Source organism: Squalius cephalus, assembly GCF_949319135.1.
Source record: "Squalius cephalus genome assembly, chromosome: 13".
Lineage (NCBI taxonomy): Eukaryota > Metazoa > Chordata > Actinopteri > Cypriniformes > Leuciscidae > Squalius > Squalius cephalus.
In genome coordinates this window covers 21,274,483-21,289,584 of record NC_137134.1, presented here as the reverse complement: position 1 = coordinate 21,289,584, position 15,102 = coordinate 21,274,483, and the positions used below count along the sequence as shown (strand labels likewise).

The 15,102-nt window shown below is 37.0% G+C and overlaps 2 protein-coding genes across 5 annotated transcripts in view; both read right to left on the bottom strand.

Annotated features, from left to right (window-relative positions):
* Positions 1 to 2,898: 2,898 nt before the first annotated feature.
* Positions 2,899 to 4,480, bottom strand: gpr88 (G protein-coupled receptor 88). Its single transcript, XM_079891345.1, has one exon. It carries the CDS (start codon positions 4,116 to 4,118, stop codon positions 3,081 to 3,083), a length of 1,038 nt encoding a protein of 345 aa, XP_079747471.1. The 5' UTR covers positions 4,119 to 4,480; the 3' UTR covers positions 2,899 to 3,080.
* Positions 4,481 to 6,567: 2,087 nt separating this feature from the next.
* The window catches only part of cdc14ab (cell division cycle 14Ab), a 47,258-nt gene continuing 38,723 nt past the window's right edge, over positions 6,568 to 15,102 (bottom strand). For 3 of the 4 annotated variants that reach the window (XM_079889841.1, XM_079889840.1, XM_079889842.1), the window contains 3 exons: positions 13,931 to 14,071; positions 12,780 to 13,140; positions 6,568 to 8,893 (listed from right to left, as the gene is read on the bottom strand). In XM_079889841.1, coding sequence (XP_079745967.1) covers positions 8,864 to 8,893; positions 12,780 to 13,140; positions 13,931 to 14,071 — 532 coding nt within the window. In that variant the 3' untranslated portion in view covers positions 6,568 to 8,863. Of the gene's footprint in view, positions 8,894 to 12,779; positions 13,777 to 13,930; positions 14,072 to 15,102 lie in introns of those variants that run through there. The other variant, XM_079889843.1, reaches the window with a different exon arrangement.

Here is a 15,102-nt window from a genome sequence, read left to right as displayed (position 1 = left end):
AGCAAGTAAAATCAAGGATTTTTGAAGTGAAGTGACATGTAACCCATCCACGGAATTTGTCCTCTGCATTTAACCCATCCAAGTTAGTGCACACACATTAGGAGAGGTGAGTAGTGAACTCACACACTGCAAACCGTGGACACACACACACCCAGAGCGTTGGGCAACCATTCACTGAGGCGCCTGGGAGCGATTGGGGGGTAGGTGCCTTGTCTGCCAATATTGAGAAACGAACCCGCAACCTTCTGGTTACCAGACTGACTCTCTAACCATTAGGTCACAACTGCCCCATATGCAACTTAGCTTCTAATTCATTTTAAAAAATCTAATTTTGCATTGTTTAATTTTCCTCTCACTGTGTTCTGTGCCATTTTACCTAGATCAAACTGAAGTCAACAAATTGGTGTCATGGTTCAGGTCACTCGCATTGATGCTTGCTCATGTTTTTAACAATAGAGCCTGAGGATTATGTAAGCGAGTGTTTAAGACCGGATATGACTGGATGGAAGTTTCCTTCAGGGGTTAAATCACCTCAGACATTATTCTCCACAGAGCTTCACTACATTGCAGATGTTCTTGCATTAATCATAATAATGAAAAGAAATAAACAAAACATGAGAGATTTAAGCTATTTAGACAAATAAACACAAACAGAATATGCAATTAATAATCAAATATTATTAATAATGTTACTTAATATTAATGACATTATTATATTAACATTAACAGTGTATAAATATATAACATTAATATAATATAATTTTTTTTAAAAAGCTGTTAAAATAAAAAGCATTTTATGAACTTATTTATTCAAAATAAAATAATAATATAATTGACATTTTAAATAAATCCTAAATAAAGCAATTTAGCATTTAATATAATAATACACTTTATAAATTATTCGAATTAAATTATACAAAATATATATTAAGATGTCAATTATTTATTTATATATATATATATATATATATATATATATATATATAGTACATATATATAGTGTGTGTGTGTGTGTGTGTACATATGTATACACACTCGTAAACACACACACACACACACACATATATATATATATATATAGAGAGAGAGAGAGAGAGAGAGAGAGAGGGTGTGTGTGTATACATGTACATACATACACACACATATACATATATACATATATACATATATATATATATATATATATATATATATATATATATATACACACAAACAATATACTGTATATATATATATATATACAGTATATTGTTTGTGTGTATATATATTAGAGGTGGGCATAGATTAATTTTTTTAATCTAGATTAATCTAGATTAATTTTGAAATTAATCTAGATTAATCTAGATTAAAATGGCTCATTTGAATTCTGCCGAAGGCATTCAGAATATGTGTGCTACCCAAATAATGACTATAAAAGTAAGTCTTTGAGAACGGGTTTCTCAAGCCAGGTGGCGCATTAGACCAGGGGCTCATCTCCTGTTTCCAAAATGCATCACAAACTGCTTGAGAAAGCTGTTCTACTCATAGACTGTAAAAGGTTACTACTGTACTGTTACTGTCCGTAGGCAACATTAGGTAGGCCTATGTTATTATCAACTACTATAGGCTATCAATTAGGGATGGGCGATATGGCCTAAAATCCATATTGTGATATACATTGCAGCCTCTTGCGATAACGATATTATAATAAAACCATTTCAGAACAGGTTACACAGACCCTGCTAAACAACTGCTAAATGGTTTTTTTTTTTTTTTTGAAAGGGTGTATGTAGTTTTGAGAACATATATTGTGCAAAACTGTAAGTATACAACATAATTTTGCAGATAAATAAAATTTAAGTACACTAGCTGCAGAGACTTAAGTAGGTCTAATGTTTATTATGGCTTGGAGCTTATGAAACCCCAAATTTAAAATTAGAATATTGTCTAACCGATGTCTTTTCAGTTAAAAAGAAACAACAACGATTCTTAAAATCGGGCGCTTTTAATAAAAAGAGATTATGTGCTACACCACTCACTAAGATATATTGGGAATAATACGCGCGCGCTGGTATTCAGTGATATGTTTCGTTTTGAATTTGAGGTGGTAGAACGGATTAGTCGTGTGTTAACTTACCGAACTGTTACACCACACAGTCTACGTCGGACGGCTTAAATCCGAACCAAGTCCAAATAATGGATGTTGCATGGATCTTTTACACCAGCTTTCACTTTCAGCCGTGTTTACTTAAGATGACGACGAATATGATGCGTTCCAGCCGGGTGTTCCTCGCGGCCGCGGGTAGATTGCGTCATCATAGCTTGTGTAGCTTGAGCCAGCTCCCAACCCAATTTGGAGAATAGATTAACGGCGATATTTTTTTTATCGCGCGATAAGAGTCTCGCGTTAACGCAGCGCGTTAACGCCGATAACGGCCCACCACTAATATATATATATATATATATATATATACACACAAACAATATACTGTATATATATATATATATATATATATATACACAGTATATTGTTTGTGTGTATATATATATGTATATGTGTGTGTATATATATATATATATATATGTATATATGTGTGTGTGTGTGTGTATATATATATATATATATATATATATATATATATATATATATATATACATACACACACACACTAACACACACTTACAAACTTTTGTTTATTGTTATTAATCAATTTGACAGCACTAATTTAATATAATTAAATCATTATGACTTAATTCAAAATAAAAATAATAAATTTTAAATATTTTAAAATCACACACTATTAAACCATATTAATATTAATTTTATATAAAAAATTAAGATAAGAAATGAAACAAGTTGAGATATTTAAATTTTTATTTAAACATTCATAAACATTTCTTATTCATAAAAGTGCCAGTGTAGTCTTCACAGTTGTGCAAAAACAATTCACACTTCAACTTGCACAAAAATGTTACAAAAACGTTGCTTTACAAACCACTGTAAAACACATGCAGCTTATCGTGACTGATTATTGAAGCATCTTCAACAGGCACAAGCGAAATTCGGCCGCAGTACTAGTCGAGAGTTTTGCAGGTTTATCTCAGTTCATCTCACCCAGAAATGCCCTGCGGCTGTTTTGTCTCGGGAAGATGTGAGAAATAGTATTGATGGTGATGGGCTCGACCCCGACCGTGGATCCCCGCAAGAAGTCCCCCCTCATCACAGACCTGAACGACTTCCGAAACTCCTCGTTTTTCCAGGTGTACAGAAAGGGATTGGACACGAATATAGTGCAGAACACAATCCAAGTTGACGTCCAAAGCGCCACTGACACTGGGATGAACAGCCCGGTGATGAGAACCCAAAAAATGGGTTCGGTTGTAAGAAAAAAAATTAAGCACACCGCTAGAACGTAGAAGCCGAGTCGCTTGTCCTTTCTCGGGAAAGAATAAGGGAGGTTGTTCACGATTTGGAAATTCAAAATACTGACCCTCTTCACACTTATTTGCACCCGGCGGAAAATCTTAAAGTAGCAGTACATGACGACGACTGTTTGTCCGATGATGGTGAACGCCAAAGTGCAGGCGGCAAACCGACTGGACAAAACGGACACCGTGGTGAAGGATCCGTCTTCTGCGTCCCGGCATCTCTCGGGAGGGTACCGAAAGGACGTGAGCCACGGGAACAAAGAGCCCAGTGAGATCAGCCACGATCCTGCGATCATCCACTCTGTGTTTCTCTTCTGATACAGACTTTGATACACAGCAGGTGTTTTGGTGATCAAAACATACCTGTTCACTGCGATGAGTGAATGGGAGAGCAGTGACACGGTGATTCCGAGAAACAGGAGCGCTTCTTTGAACGCCTGGTAACCCACCACCAGAAACGTCCCAGTGGAGGTGGCCACCGCTTCATGGGGCATCCAGAAAGCGCAAACCAGCAGATCCGCCACGCAGCCGTTCACGATAAACGCATTGCTGGCTGTGCGGAGCTTCTTGAACGTCACCACCAAATAGATCACCAGGAGGTTGAGGACGGTTCCCAGAACGCACATGAAGGAGTAGAAGGTGGCGAGGGAGATGCGCGAGCCGCGTCCCAGCGCGCACATCGACAGTGGCATGTCTGTGTCATTTGGCATGATGGGAGCAGGCTGGAAAATAATGTCATCTCATCTCATATTGTGTGGAGAAGCGTGCGCGTGAGAGAGCGCAGCTCCCTTTGGCGATGCTGCGGTGGAGAAACCAGCTTTATACGTGCGTTCGTGTGTGTGTGTGAGTGTGTGAGGACTGAGAGGCGTGAGATCAACAAGAGCCCACGCTACTATCTGGCTTGTCTTTCATTATTCCCAGGGAGCATAATCACCACGAAGGCAATTCATTATTCATAATGGACTTAGCCTGTAATAATCAATAGGGCGTAATATAATGGGCTCCCCACTGAGAATCTTTAGGAAGGAGGAGGGGCAGTAGGATGCATTTTGAATATGCAGAGAACATAAATAATATTAGTTTGTTATTTATATATGGAAAATCATTTACTCACCTTCATGTCACTTTAAACCTGTAGGGCTTTCTTTTGTCTGTGGAAGAGAAAATGAGAAGCTTAGCAGAATGTTCATGCTGCTCTGTTTTATACAATGAAAGTGAATGAGGACTAGGGTGAAAAAAATCTCCAAAAATGAGAAGAAAATAATTTTTTTTATTTTAGTCAGACATGACAAAAATAATAACCTAGTACCCATTTTGTTTGGTTCATAATTGTTTTTTTGTTTTTGTTTGTTTGTTCTTAAAAAGAACCAGAACAAAAAAGATACAGTATGGTTTTAATTCACTACAAAGAATCAGTTCATAATTTGTTGTGGAATCAGACTTCCATTGGTGGCGCTATATGTTATTGATTCACTAAAAATACGATTCATTCGTCGGCAATCGGACTACACTGATCACTGATACAATGTTGAATGTATCTGAAAAAATGGCTTATAAGAGTCATTTGTTCGAGAATCAGACTACCACTGGTCATGCTATGCATTTTTGATTCATTAAAAATAAGAGTCATGCGATTAATTTGTCGGAAATAAAACTATACTCTGATCCTGTTGTTTCTGATTCACTAAAAAGAACTGTCTCAAATCGGGCTACCATGATCGTGTTGTACATTTTTCATTTATTAAAAGAACTGGCTTGTAAAAGTCATTCGTTCGTTCAGAAATCGGAAATTCGTTCGTTTTTGATTAAATAAAAAAACCTTAAAAATCATTGGTTTGGGGAATTGGACTACACTAGTCAGGCTGTATATTAAATAGATTCCGTAAATACAAGCTAAAAACGTTTTAAGAACGTTTTGCTAACGTTCCCATTCAGCTATGAAAACGTTATTTCTAAATGGTCTCTGGAAGGTCAAAATGTCCATTTTTTACATTGCTTTAACTCATCAAAATAAGTTAAGCAATTTTCAGCTTTTTATACAAGATTCAACTATTATTTTCAGGTCAGTTTTAATGTAATTTAAGTTGAAATGACTTCCATTTTTAAGTACAATCAACATGGATGTTTAAGGCAGCAAGTCGTGTGTGTGTGTGTGTGTGTGTGTGTGGGTGTTTTGAAAATATTAAGACCATATAACTTTGAACAACATTCTATTACCGTTACTAGAAGAACATGTTCAGAAGTCTGAGAGAACCTTGACAAAATTCTTGCCAAAGTTCTGAGAATCTTCCCTGTGTTCCATCACAGAATTATATTAAGTTGTTCCGCATCAGAGAGCACTTTAAAGCCTTCAACAATGGAACGTCATTAAAAGAGCAGCATGAATATTTCTTCATCCGATTCTCAAGTGCTCATTTTAAGTATAGGTTAGTAAGAACAACCGTAACAGTTTTGACCTGTCAAGCTGCCTTTCCAGAACCATTTCAAAGATACTTAAAGACTATTATTATAGCGAATGGAGCAGCAGCAGCAGCAGCCTTGAAACCTGCTATTTGCTTTAAATGATTATTGAATTTAATGTGTATTCAAAGAAATACATTAGACCTTCATAATCTGAATGAACGGGCTCGGAAATACACGAGGCCGAGGTTTCAATTGAATATAGTAGGCCTACACCTATGACAGTTATAGCACTCAAGTAGCCTAAGGCTATAAACTTTTAGTAGAACATTTTGGACCCGCAAGAAGGTTTTCTAAATATAGGTGGAAGAAAGAATTCACGACACTGCATCAAATCGTGCAGAAATTAAACTGATATATTGGAATACTTACTGAAATCATGCTGTGAGAAATCGCTCGACTAGCAGAGCTGTCTCCGGACGCCCACGACCCGACGCCTGCTACCAGATAGACTCGAAATGAAAGACTTAAGTTCACAAATGTGTGGTGATTTGCTGTTCACACTTTGTTGTCAGGGAGAGAGCATCGTTGGCACTTAATTTATTTTTGTGGAGCTGTTAAAAAGAAGCTGTATTTTTCTCAAAGAATAACACAATCTGTACAGTAGGCCTATTTACTTACCAACGTTAAAAGATGACTAATTTGGGATCTGCACTTGAGGAAAATCATGTTTTTCCACGCACAAAGAAAAGAACAAACTAAAGCAAAATTAATCTTTTATTTTGGTCTTTGAAATTGTGTTTACATTGTAAAAGAATAATGTACAAACCACTAAATTGTATTTTAATGTCCATTTAGTATGCTCGTGAATAGCAAACACTGTTCTAACATTGTTAAATTTTCTTTACACACTGCTCCAAAAATATATATATATATTTTTTTTTTCATAAGCAAGAGAGTAGTTTATATCATGTATATGTCAAAGAGGTAGAATACTTCAATCAAAAAAGATTCTACCAAAACGTATATACACATAATTCATAACACCATCTGGAATGTACAGAGTGCTACAGGGCTAAAAGATACATACAGATACACAACAGTCAATCAAGTTATAATTGCATAAGCTTGTACTGGAGTATTTGTTCAAACAGAAACATATGGGTTAGTTTAACCCAAAAATTTAAATTGTTATCATTTACTCACCCATCATCAACCTGCACTATTTACTTTCCTCCGTGGAACAAAAAAGATGATGTTCGGCAGAATGTTCAAGCTGCTCTTTTCTGTTAAATGAAAATAAATTGGGCATTTTGAGGTCTAAAAGTACACCATGAAAAGTGGTCCGAAGAAACGCGATACCGAAGTTTACAGAAGGCAAACCAAAATAATCATAATTTGCAAAAAAGCTTCCTCTTTGCTGAAGCTCTTAAATTTCATTCACCAATTGTTTTTTGTCAAGACGTGTCACATCAGATTTGACATCATGATTGTAAACGTTTTTATTTCTAATTTACATAAAATCTGGAGCAACATGTTTTCACAAGCAATTCTTGAACTGAATGAGATCTTAGAGTTTCGGAAAGAGGGGAAGACTTTCATTTAAATAAATGATTCTTTTCGCACAATTTTAAAAAGCAAAAATGTATTATAATTACACAAAGTGAGCGTATGACTTAAGCTTATTTACCACTGTTTTGTCATAATTTTGTCCCAGTCCTTAAAAAGAGCTCTGTACATTGTGCAAAAAAAAAAATCATATTTTGTGTTTCACGGAGTCAAGTTTGGAACGTCATGAGAGTTACTAAATGACCGTATTATCATTTTTGTGTAAATAATCCAAAGGTTTTAGCTTAAACCCTGCTGGTAAACCTATAAGAACACTGTACGATAAATAATTTGCACTTGATTGTAAACATCCTAAATAACTGAATTAGTAGAGACAACCCTCAACGGATCAATTTTTCTGGATTAGTTTGTACATTCATTATGTGCAATAACATTAAGGGTTTTGTTATACATATCATCGCCTACACATAAACTCCTCTACTATAATAGAAAGTTGCAACTTGCGAGTGAGTATTCGTTATCGTTAATAATATATATATATATATTAAGCAGTTTGCGCTACCTCATGCAAAAATGGTGCATGTTAAAACCAGCAGCCAGAAACTCGTAACTCACTCGTATATTCTGAGATATTATTATATTTCAGAGGTGCTGGTGAAAGATGAAGTGTCGGTGCTTGTGTTTTCAACAGCCCTTGAAAACAGTGAGAGCTCAGATCTCAATTAGTTTGATAATAACACACATTATGATGTCACAATGGGAAAAAAAGACAAGGAGTCCATCATGTTTCTCATACTGAATAAACAAAGCCCTTTTCCCGAGAAAAATAAGTTTGCTTGCAAATTGGTCGTGGTCTCATTAGCCGTCCGCCGTTGCGTGGAGACGAGCCCACCTTAGACCCCAAATAAAGAAAACACACACTCTTTATCCCTTTCGCTGGCCAAAAATCCCTTTGAAGACGACACGTGGCTGACAAACCATTTTGCACCTTTCAAATATAGCCCTCGCACTTGATATGTTACTCAGTAAGTACACTCAGGAGACAAAAACGTGATATTTACGTCAGAACAAATTCCCTAATCCAAAGACAGAAATATATCCAACGAACCTCGTCGCTGAGCATAAGAATCATAGATAAAATAGGACAAAAAAAGTACAAAATTCTTAATCTAAAAATATTTTTCAGTACAATTATGTATATTCATACATGGACAGTATCTAAAAAAAATAAAATAAAAAAAATTAAGAGGAGATGGTTTGAAAGGATGGCCAAGGCAAGTTCGTGTTTTTTTAACAGCATGCAGCAGATTCCAGATCAGCTCGGACGTATCATTGCCATGAGGCTAACCATGAGCCGTTCGGTTTCAAAAGCATCTGCTTCCTTTTTTTCCGAAAGGAAGCCAGCGAATTGGTGGTCACAGTGAAGGCGTCATGGGTCGGAACCAGGTCAGCAGTGCGGGACGGGGGTTAGCGGAAAGTGGCGGCTTTAGTACTGAACATACTCAGACTGAAGGGACTGTAAAAGAGGGGGGGAAAAAAAACAGAAGATGAAATGATTACAAAGCTAAACATAATTACAGAAAATTACATGGCAGAGGATAGTTAAATAATTGTCTAAAAAGCTAACCTGAGACATTACTATCACAGCCCTCGCTGATGTAAATGAGGGTGAGATGAGAATAAAAGGTCAAAGCTTAGAGAAGAAATACATTTGCATTAAATGTTTTTTACACTGACTTTGTGCAAAAAAGCCACTTTGGTTAGAAGACACAGGTGTACAACATGCACAACTGAATGCTAATTGTACTTAATTGCTGCAAGGGGGATGGGGGAGGGATAAACGAAAGAAAAAGAAAAAAAAAAACGTTCAGCAGACAATTGTGAAGCAACAGAAAGCATTGTGTTCCATTTAGCGTCGTCCGTTTTCTAACGTTTCATCAACGTTCTAATAACACCAGATTCGCATTCACTCAAAATCGTAAAAGTTGGATATATGGCTACTCAACGGTTTTTGAACTTCTGATAAGAATATCTTAGCAAATTTGTGCCCACAGAATTCCGCAGGAAGCCCCACAGGTTTCTAACGAGTTTTTCAGGGGACAGGCAGCTAGCGGATAGTGAGGAGATGTTTGCTGTATATGACAAAAAAATGTTTTGGCCTAAAAAACGAGTCACATCGCTTAGAGCACCTTTAAATATTGAACATATGGCTACTTAACGTGTTTGAACTTCTGAATTTGCGCTCACAGAATTCCCGCGGGAAGCCCCACAGGTTTCCAACTAATTAGAATGTCAGTCGTTCAGTTCTACGACATTTACATTTAGTCATTTAGCAGACGCTTTTGTCCAAAGCGACGTACAAATTAGGACTAAATTAAGCGAGTCGTCGTGAAGAGGCAAAAAACAACGCAAGAAGTGCTCAAAATACGAAGTTCAGGCATTATTCAGAGTTGCATAAGCCTGATAAGCGAGGATTTAAAGGAAAAAGGAAAATAATTTTTTTTTTTTTAAAGAGGTTAAGTGCGACGAATATTCTACACATCCAACGAATGTCCACTTATTAAATATCATTTAAGTTATTGAACTACTTTGATCATGTTTTCAGCTACCTATAAGAATATATAGATCAATCTGCACAATTGTACCATGTTCAAAATCATTCAATAGAATAATGAAGTGCAGAAAATCCCAAAAAATAATCCTTTGTTTGGCACTGATGCTGAAAAACCAAGCAAAGTCGTTCATTTTTAATGAGAGTTGCATCTGATAACATGATAATGATGAGAAATGAGACAACTTTATACTAATTCACTGCAACCTGAAGCAGGCATTTTAAGCGGCAAGAAAACGGATGATATCTTGACGGTAATTATATTCGCTATAAACACCTAGCGTCAAAAAACTTTGTCAGTTGATCGCCAGTTGAGGAAGAATGTTTAACGGAGCGCAGTGCTGCTGTCAGTGGAAGACAGAATGTGATATTCATCATCACTGCAGTGAAACTTTACAACGCCTACACATGTAGCAGGAGTGACTCAGTGTTCTGAACAAAGACGGCGCACTACGATCCAGAACGGTGATATGAGCCAATCGTCAATGATATAAACAGGGTAGTCAGGAAGAAATTCTCCCTGGAAAGATGTGAAATCACATGATAAACATATACAGTGGCTTAAGCATAAAAAAACTAATTCACAATGGGGAACAAATGCACTAAACAGGAAATCGTAGGGGAACTACCGAACTCCCTGAAGCAGGACCACTTCCAAAAGTACTGGAGAAGGTCCAAGAACAACAGACCACTAAAATCAAGCTCATGACCTTTCCATCCAGTCTGACTGCCTTCAGGTCACGCAATACAACAGACAAATCTATTTTCTCTGAAGTGGTCAAGGGTTTCTTATAAACCTAGACCTTTTCGACATTCATTGCTCCAATAAAACGTATATTTATATTACAAATAAAAACAAGATGAAAGCTTTACAAGTTGGGACCAATGACTCCGATTTCAATAATTCACCATGGAGAAATTTAAAGGTAGGCTAGGCAATGTTTTTCATAAACACTTAGTTACACTGAAAGCATAACATAACATGAAGAACTTCACAGGTTGTTAGAGTTTTAACCAAAGCTAGCTTTTACGAAACTGCACACACTAGCTTCGATGCTTTTGGTTCTAAATCAGATTCAATTGAACCATTCTGATTCCTTAACAGTTCCATGAATGATTCGTTTAGTAATTATGAGTAAGATGGAACTGAGAATGTAACATATAAAAGGTGCATTTAGAGACCATTTAATCATGGGAAAAAATGTTACGTTTAAAAAGGGTGACTGATTCGCGAATCAGAACACTGATATATGCGAATCAGAACCATCCTAAAACTTTGTTGTTGCCACAAAGGTCTACATACGTCTTAGGAAGCACAACTGACAAAAAAAAAAAAAAAAAAGATGCATTCAGACAGCAAAGTCTGCGAATCAGTCTGCATTCTCTTGCGTATGATTCATTTCTGCATCGGAACATAGATGAACAAACGCAACCATTGAACCAAACTTCAAGAAAATCATTTGGTTTTTGGAACCAGTTCAACAAGTAAGTTGTTGATTAAGAACCAACCAAAAAATCGTCTTTGATTAATACAACAATGTTTTGTTTGCGAATTAGTCAGCATTCAAATGTATGAAGTTAATTCTGAGTCGGAGGAGCATGAGCGTTGGAAGAACATAAACCAACACAATCGTTTCGTTTCTGAAACCAGTTCAAAATATGAATCAGTTGTTGATTAACAACCCTAAAAGTTTAAGAACTACTTGAAGCGGGGGAACATTTGTTTGACAATTTCAAACAAATACTGAATATAGTTGCAGCGTACACCACTCCCATTGCATCAAACAGCAGCATTGAGGTGTCATTAGTACTTGTTAGCAGCCATGTTAGTGCCAAACCAGATCAGAGCTGTCAGCCTTCCACCATACATGTAAAAAGTACCCATATTAGCTACGTTTTAAAGCCTTCATTATATCCCCAATGAATCCCTGCTCTGTATTTTTAATATTTGTTTATTTAGTATTAATTTCCATCAGCGTGGGATGCACTCACAGAAATTGAAGGGCGACGGATTAGCTCAAAATAAAAAAAAATGGTCTCATCCCGACCACTTGATTAAAGCTCACTTGACAATAGTAATTGAGTAAATATTACATCATCTAATAGCGCTCTGAGAACACACTAGAGAAAGACGTACACAGAGTGAGATGTAACATGAGTGACATGCACGTGAGCGTGTATTCAGTAAAAACAGATGACATGCAACATGCTCAGGGAAGCATTTAAAAGCATCTGTTAGAGAAAACGTCAATATTTAAACCGAGATGTGTTGTGTTAGATCAGAGTAAAGTAGGAAGGATTTTGGAGAAAAAGTACCATGGCAACCATAGTTTCCACTAAAATACCTTTGTTACAGTTGTGAAACATAAATATATATGGAATCTTTTTTGTTCTAGTTTAAGAGGTTCAAGAAGCTTCCAGACTTAGAAATTTCTAATTAATAAATATATAAATATATTTATATAAAATAAAGGAAATGTATATAATCAAAATGTATATGAATCAAATATTAACTTAAAAAATACAGTTTAATTAACGTATTACACATGCAAAAGATTTCAGTGACCACATTAAATTCCAAATATAATTTATTCATTAAATTCCAAATGTAATTTCTCAACAGTATAAGCATAAATATATTAGGCACCCTCCACTGTAGATTTTAAGAAAGAAAAACCATACTTGTGAACTACTTGTAACTAAAGCATCTTAGAAGAAACAAATGGTTACCATGGTAAACTTGATGAAATGCTGCTGCTGGGTGTGTATCTTGGGAGGTGAGATCACTTACGGGAATGGACCGGCTGAGGTAGCGTGCAGAGAGCCCGCTCAGCCCTGTCACGGGGCTTCTGTGGTGCCCTAGTTGCCTTTCATTGGTGGAAGGTCCGCTCAGGCCGGTGTGGTTGAGGTTGTAGGTCACACTTTTTGCCCCGCTGCTCGGGCTCACTCCGTTGGTGTTCGGGGTGCTGGTGGTGTTATACTGATTGTTGTTGTTGTTGACCTCGTAGTGGTAATTGTGTGGGGCGATCGAGCTGCTGTAGCCCGTGCGGATGGGGTGGGAAGTGAACGAGGAGGGGGAAGGTGGTTTCCCAGAGCCGTTTGCTTCGCCATTTGGTTCGTACAGGTTACCCAAAGAGCTGGCTAACCTGGTGCTGGAGGATGGGATGGAGGGGAAACAGACATGAAGGGTGGAGGACAGGGAGGACACACTCGTACCCATATCTACACTGCACGACACGGAGATCATGGACAATCTTCTGATAAAGGGATGAGGAATTGCATGTAGATTGGCTGAGATTGTATTTGCTCTCAGCCTGAAATAGGGCTGGGCAAGGGTTAGGGTTATAAATGAGGTTTAAATAACTTTTTTCGCTTACATTTTGAGAACATTATTAAAGACCAGATAGCTTTAAACTAACGTTTTATTAACATTACTGGAGAATGTTCCCATATTTATTATTATACATCTATAAAATATTGCCCAGCCCATGGCTGGAGAGTGTTAGAAAGTGCTTTTCAAGATGGTCTGAACAGTACTGGAAAGTAGTGGGTATGCACTTGGTCCAAAAATACATCAATATGACTCGATAAGTGCAAGTTTGGAGAGAGTGAAACAGTAGTAGGTAGGTGATATGGCTCTGGCTATTTGATTACATAAACGGCAGGGAACGAGTCGCTTGAAACCAGTGCACCAACAGCACGGAGCAACCAACTTGATTCCTTGCGTTTACGGCTCTCCGTTTCAGAGCATAGGGTAGTCACAGAGAGGAAAGAAGGCCACCAGGGAGCTGGGAGGAGAGAAGACAGGAGAGAAAGAAAAGAGGAGGAAGAAGTTACACAAAAGAGTTGATGGACAAGTGAGAGAATAAGCAGACAGAAGAAAGATATGGAGAGTGCAGAGAAGATTGGAGGAAAGCTGATTAGTAGGGAGGTCAGGCTCACCTCTTGAGGTTGGTTGATGAAGATGAAGAGCGGTCAATGCGCTTGGCGGAGGCGGAGACGGAGACGGAGGAGGATGGTGGGACTTTGGAGGATTTTAGGGGGGAGATGGAACCCTGGACAGTGGCTGCGGGTTTCATTCGGCTATAAAACACATACAAACAAAAATACAGGCATGAAATCAGCTGAAATTACGTAAAAATCTTAACACTTAGATGTTTGAGGTTTAAATACCGTAACACCGGTTAAATAACCGTAACCGTAAATACGGTTAACACCGTATTGCAAACTCTACAGGAGTAAATAAATAATTTGTGTATATATGAATGAATTGATATTTATTAAAACACACCTACACATAAAACACACACATACATAATTTTCAGGGTGGATTTGAAGTAAAAAGAAGCCAAAAGCAGGTCTGTGATTATATAAAAGACCACTTCATAAACAAGATACAATAGTCTGGGCTGCTACTGGGAATCTCCAAAATCCACCCCGGCTTCATGAAAAATGCCATACTGACTATTTATAAGTACACTTCTAAGAGCCGTTATGTTCTTGCCAAACACTTCTGCTAGGAAATTAACTGTTTAGAAGAAACTTTTAACGGAGTCATTGCTTCCGCTATACAACAAGGGAACCAGAGTATTGTTTTAAAGAGGCTTTGTTTGAGGAAAAATAAATCAGGATAAAGAAGCAGGGAAAGTTACAGGCGAGGGTCCAAAATCAGCCTAGTAAAATTCACTTCTACTTTTGTTTTCCATTTACTTTCATTTTTACACTTTTTTTTCTTATTCTGGCATTCATTCTGAAGTGTTCTTTTTCTCTACCACTAATCACAATCTCCCACACAGCTTCTCCTCCTTTTTCACCCACTCCAAAAACTTTGACTCACAGTTTAATCTCACCAGTGAACGTCAATTGATGAAGAGTTTGTGTCAAAAAGAACATGCTTTTAGAAGAAAATTTTATTTATTAATTTATCTTCATTAAGAATTAATTTTTGTTCTTTTTTTAATGTATCAAACACTTCAATACATTATGTGCTAACATTTCAGAAACTCCATGAAAAGGACATTTTTCACATATCATATTCATCTTAATATATCTGTTAAAAATTGTATCCCCATTTAAATGAATTTGTCAGGGTTAGGGCCATGTCAGCATAAAAG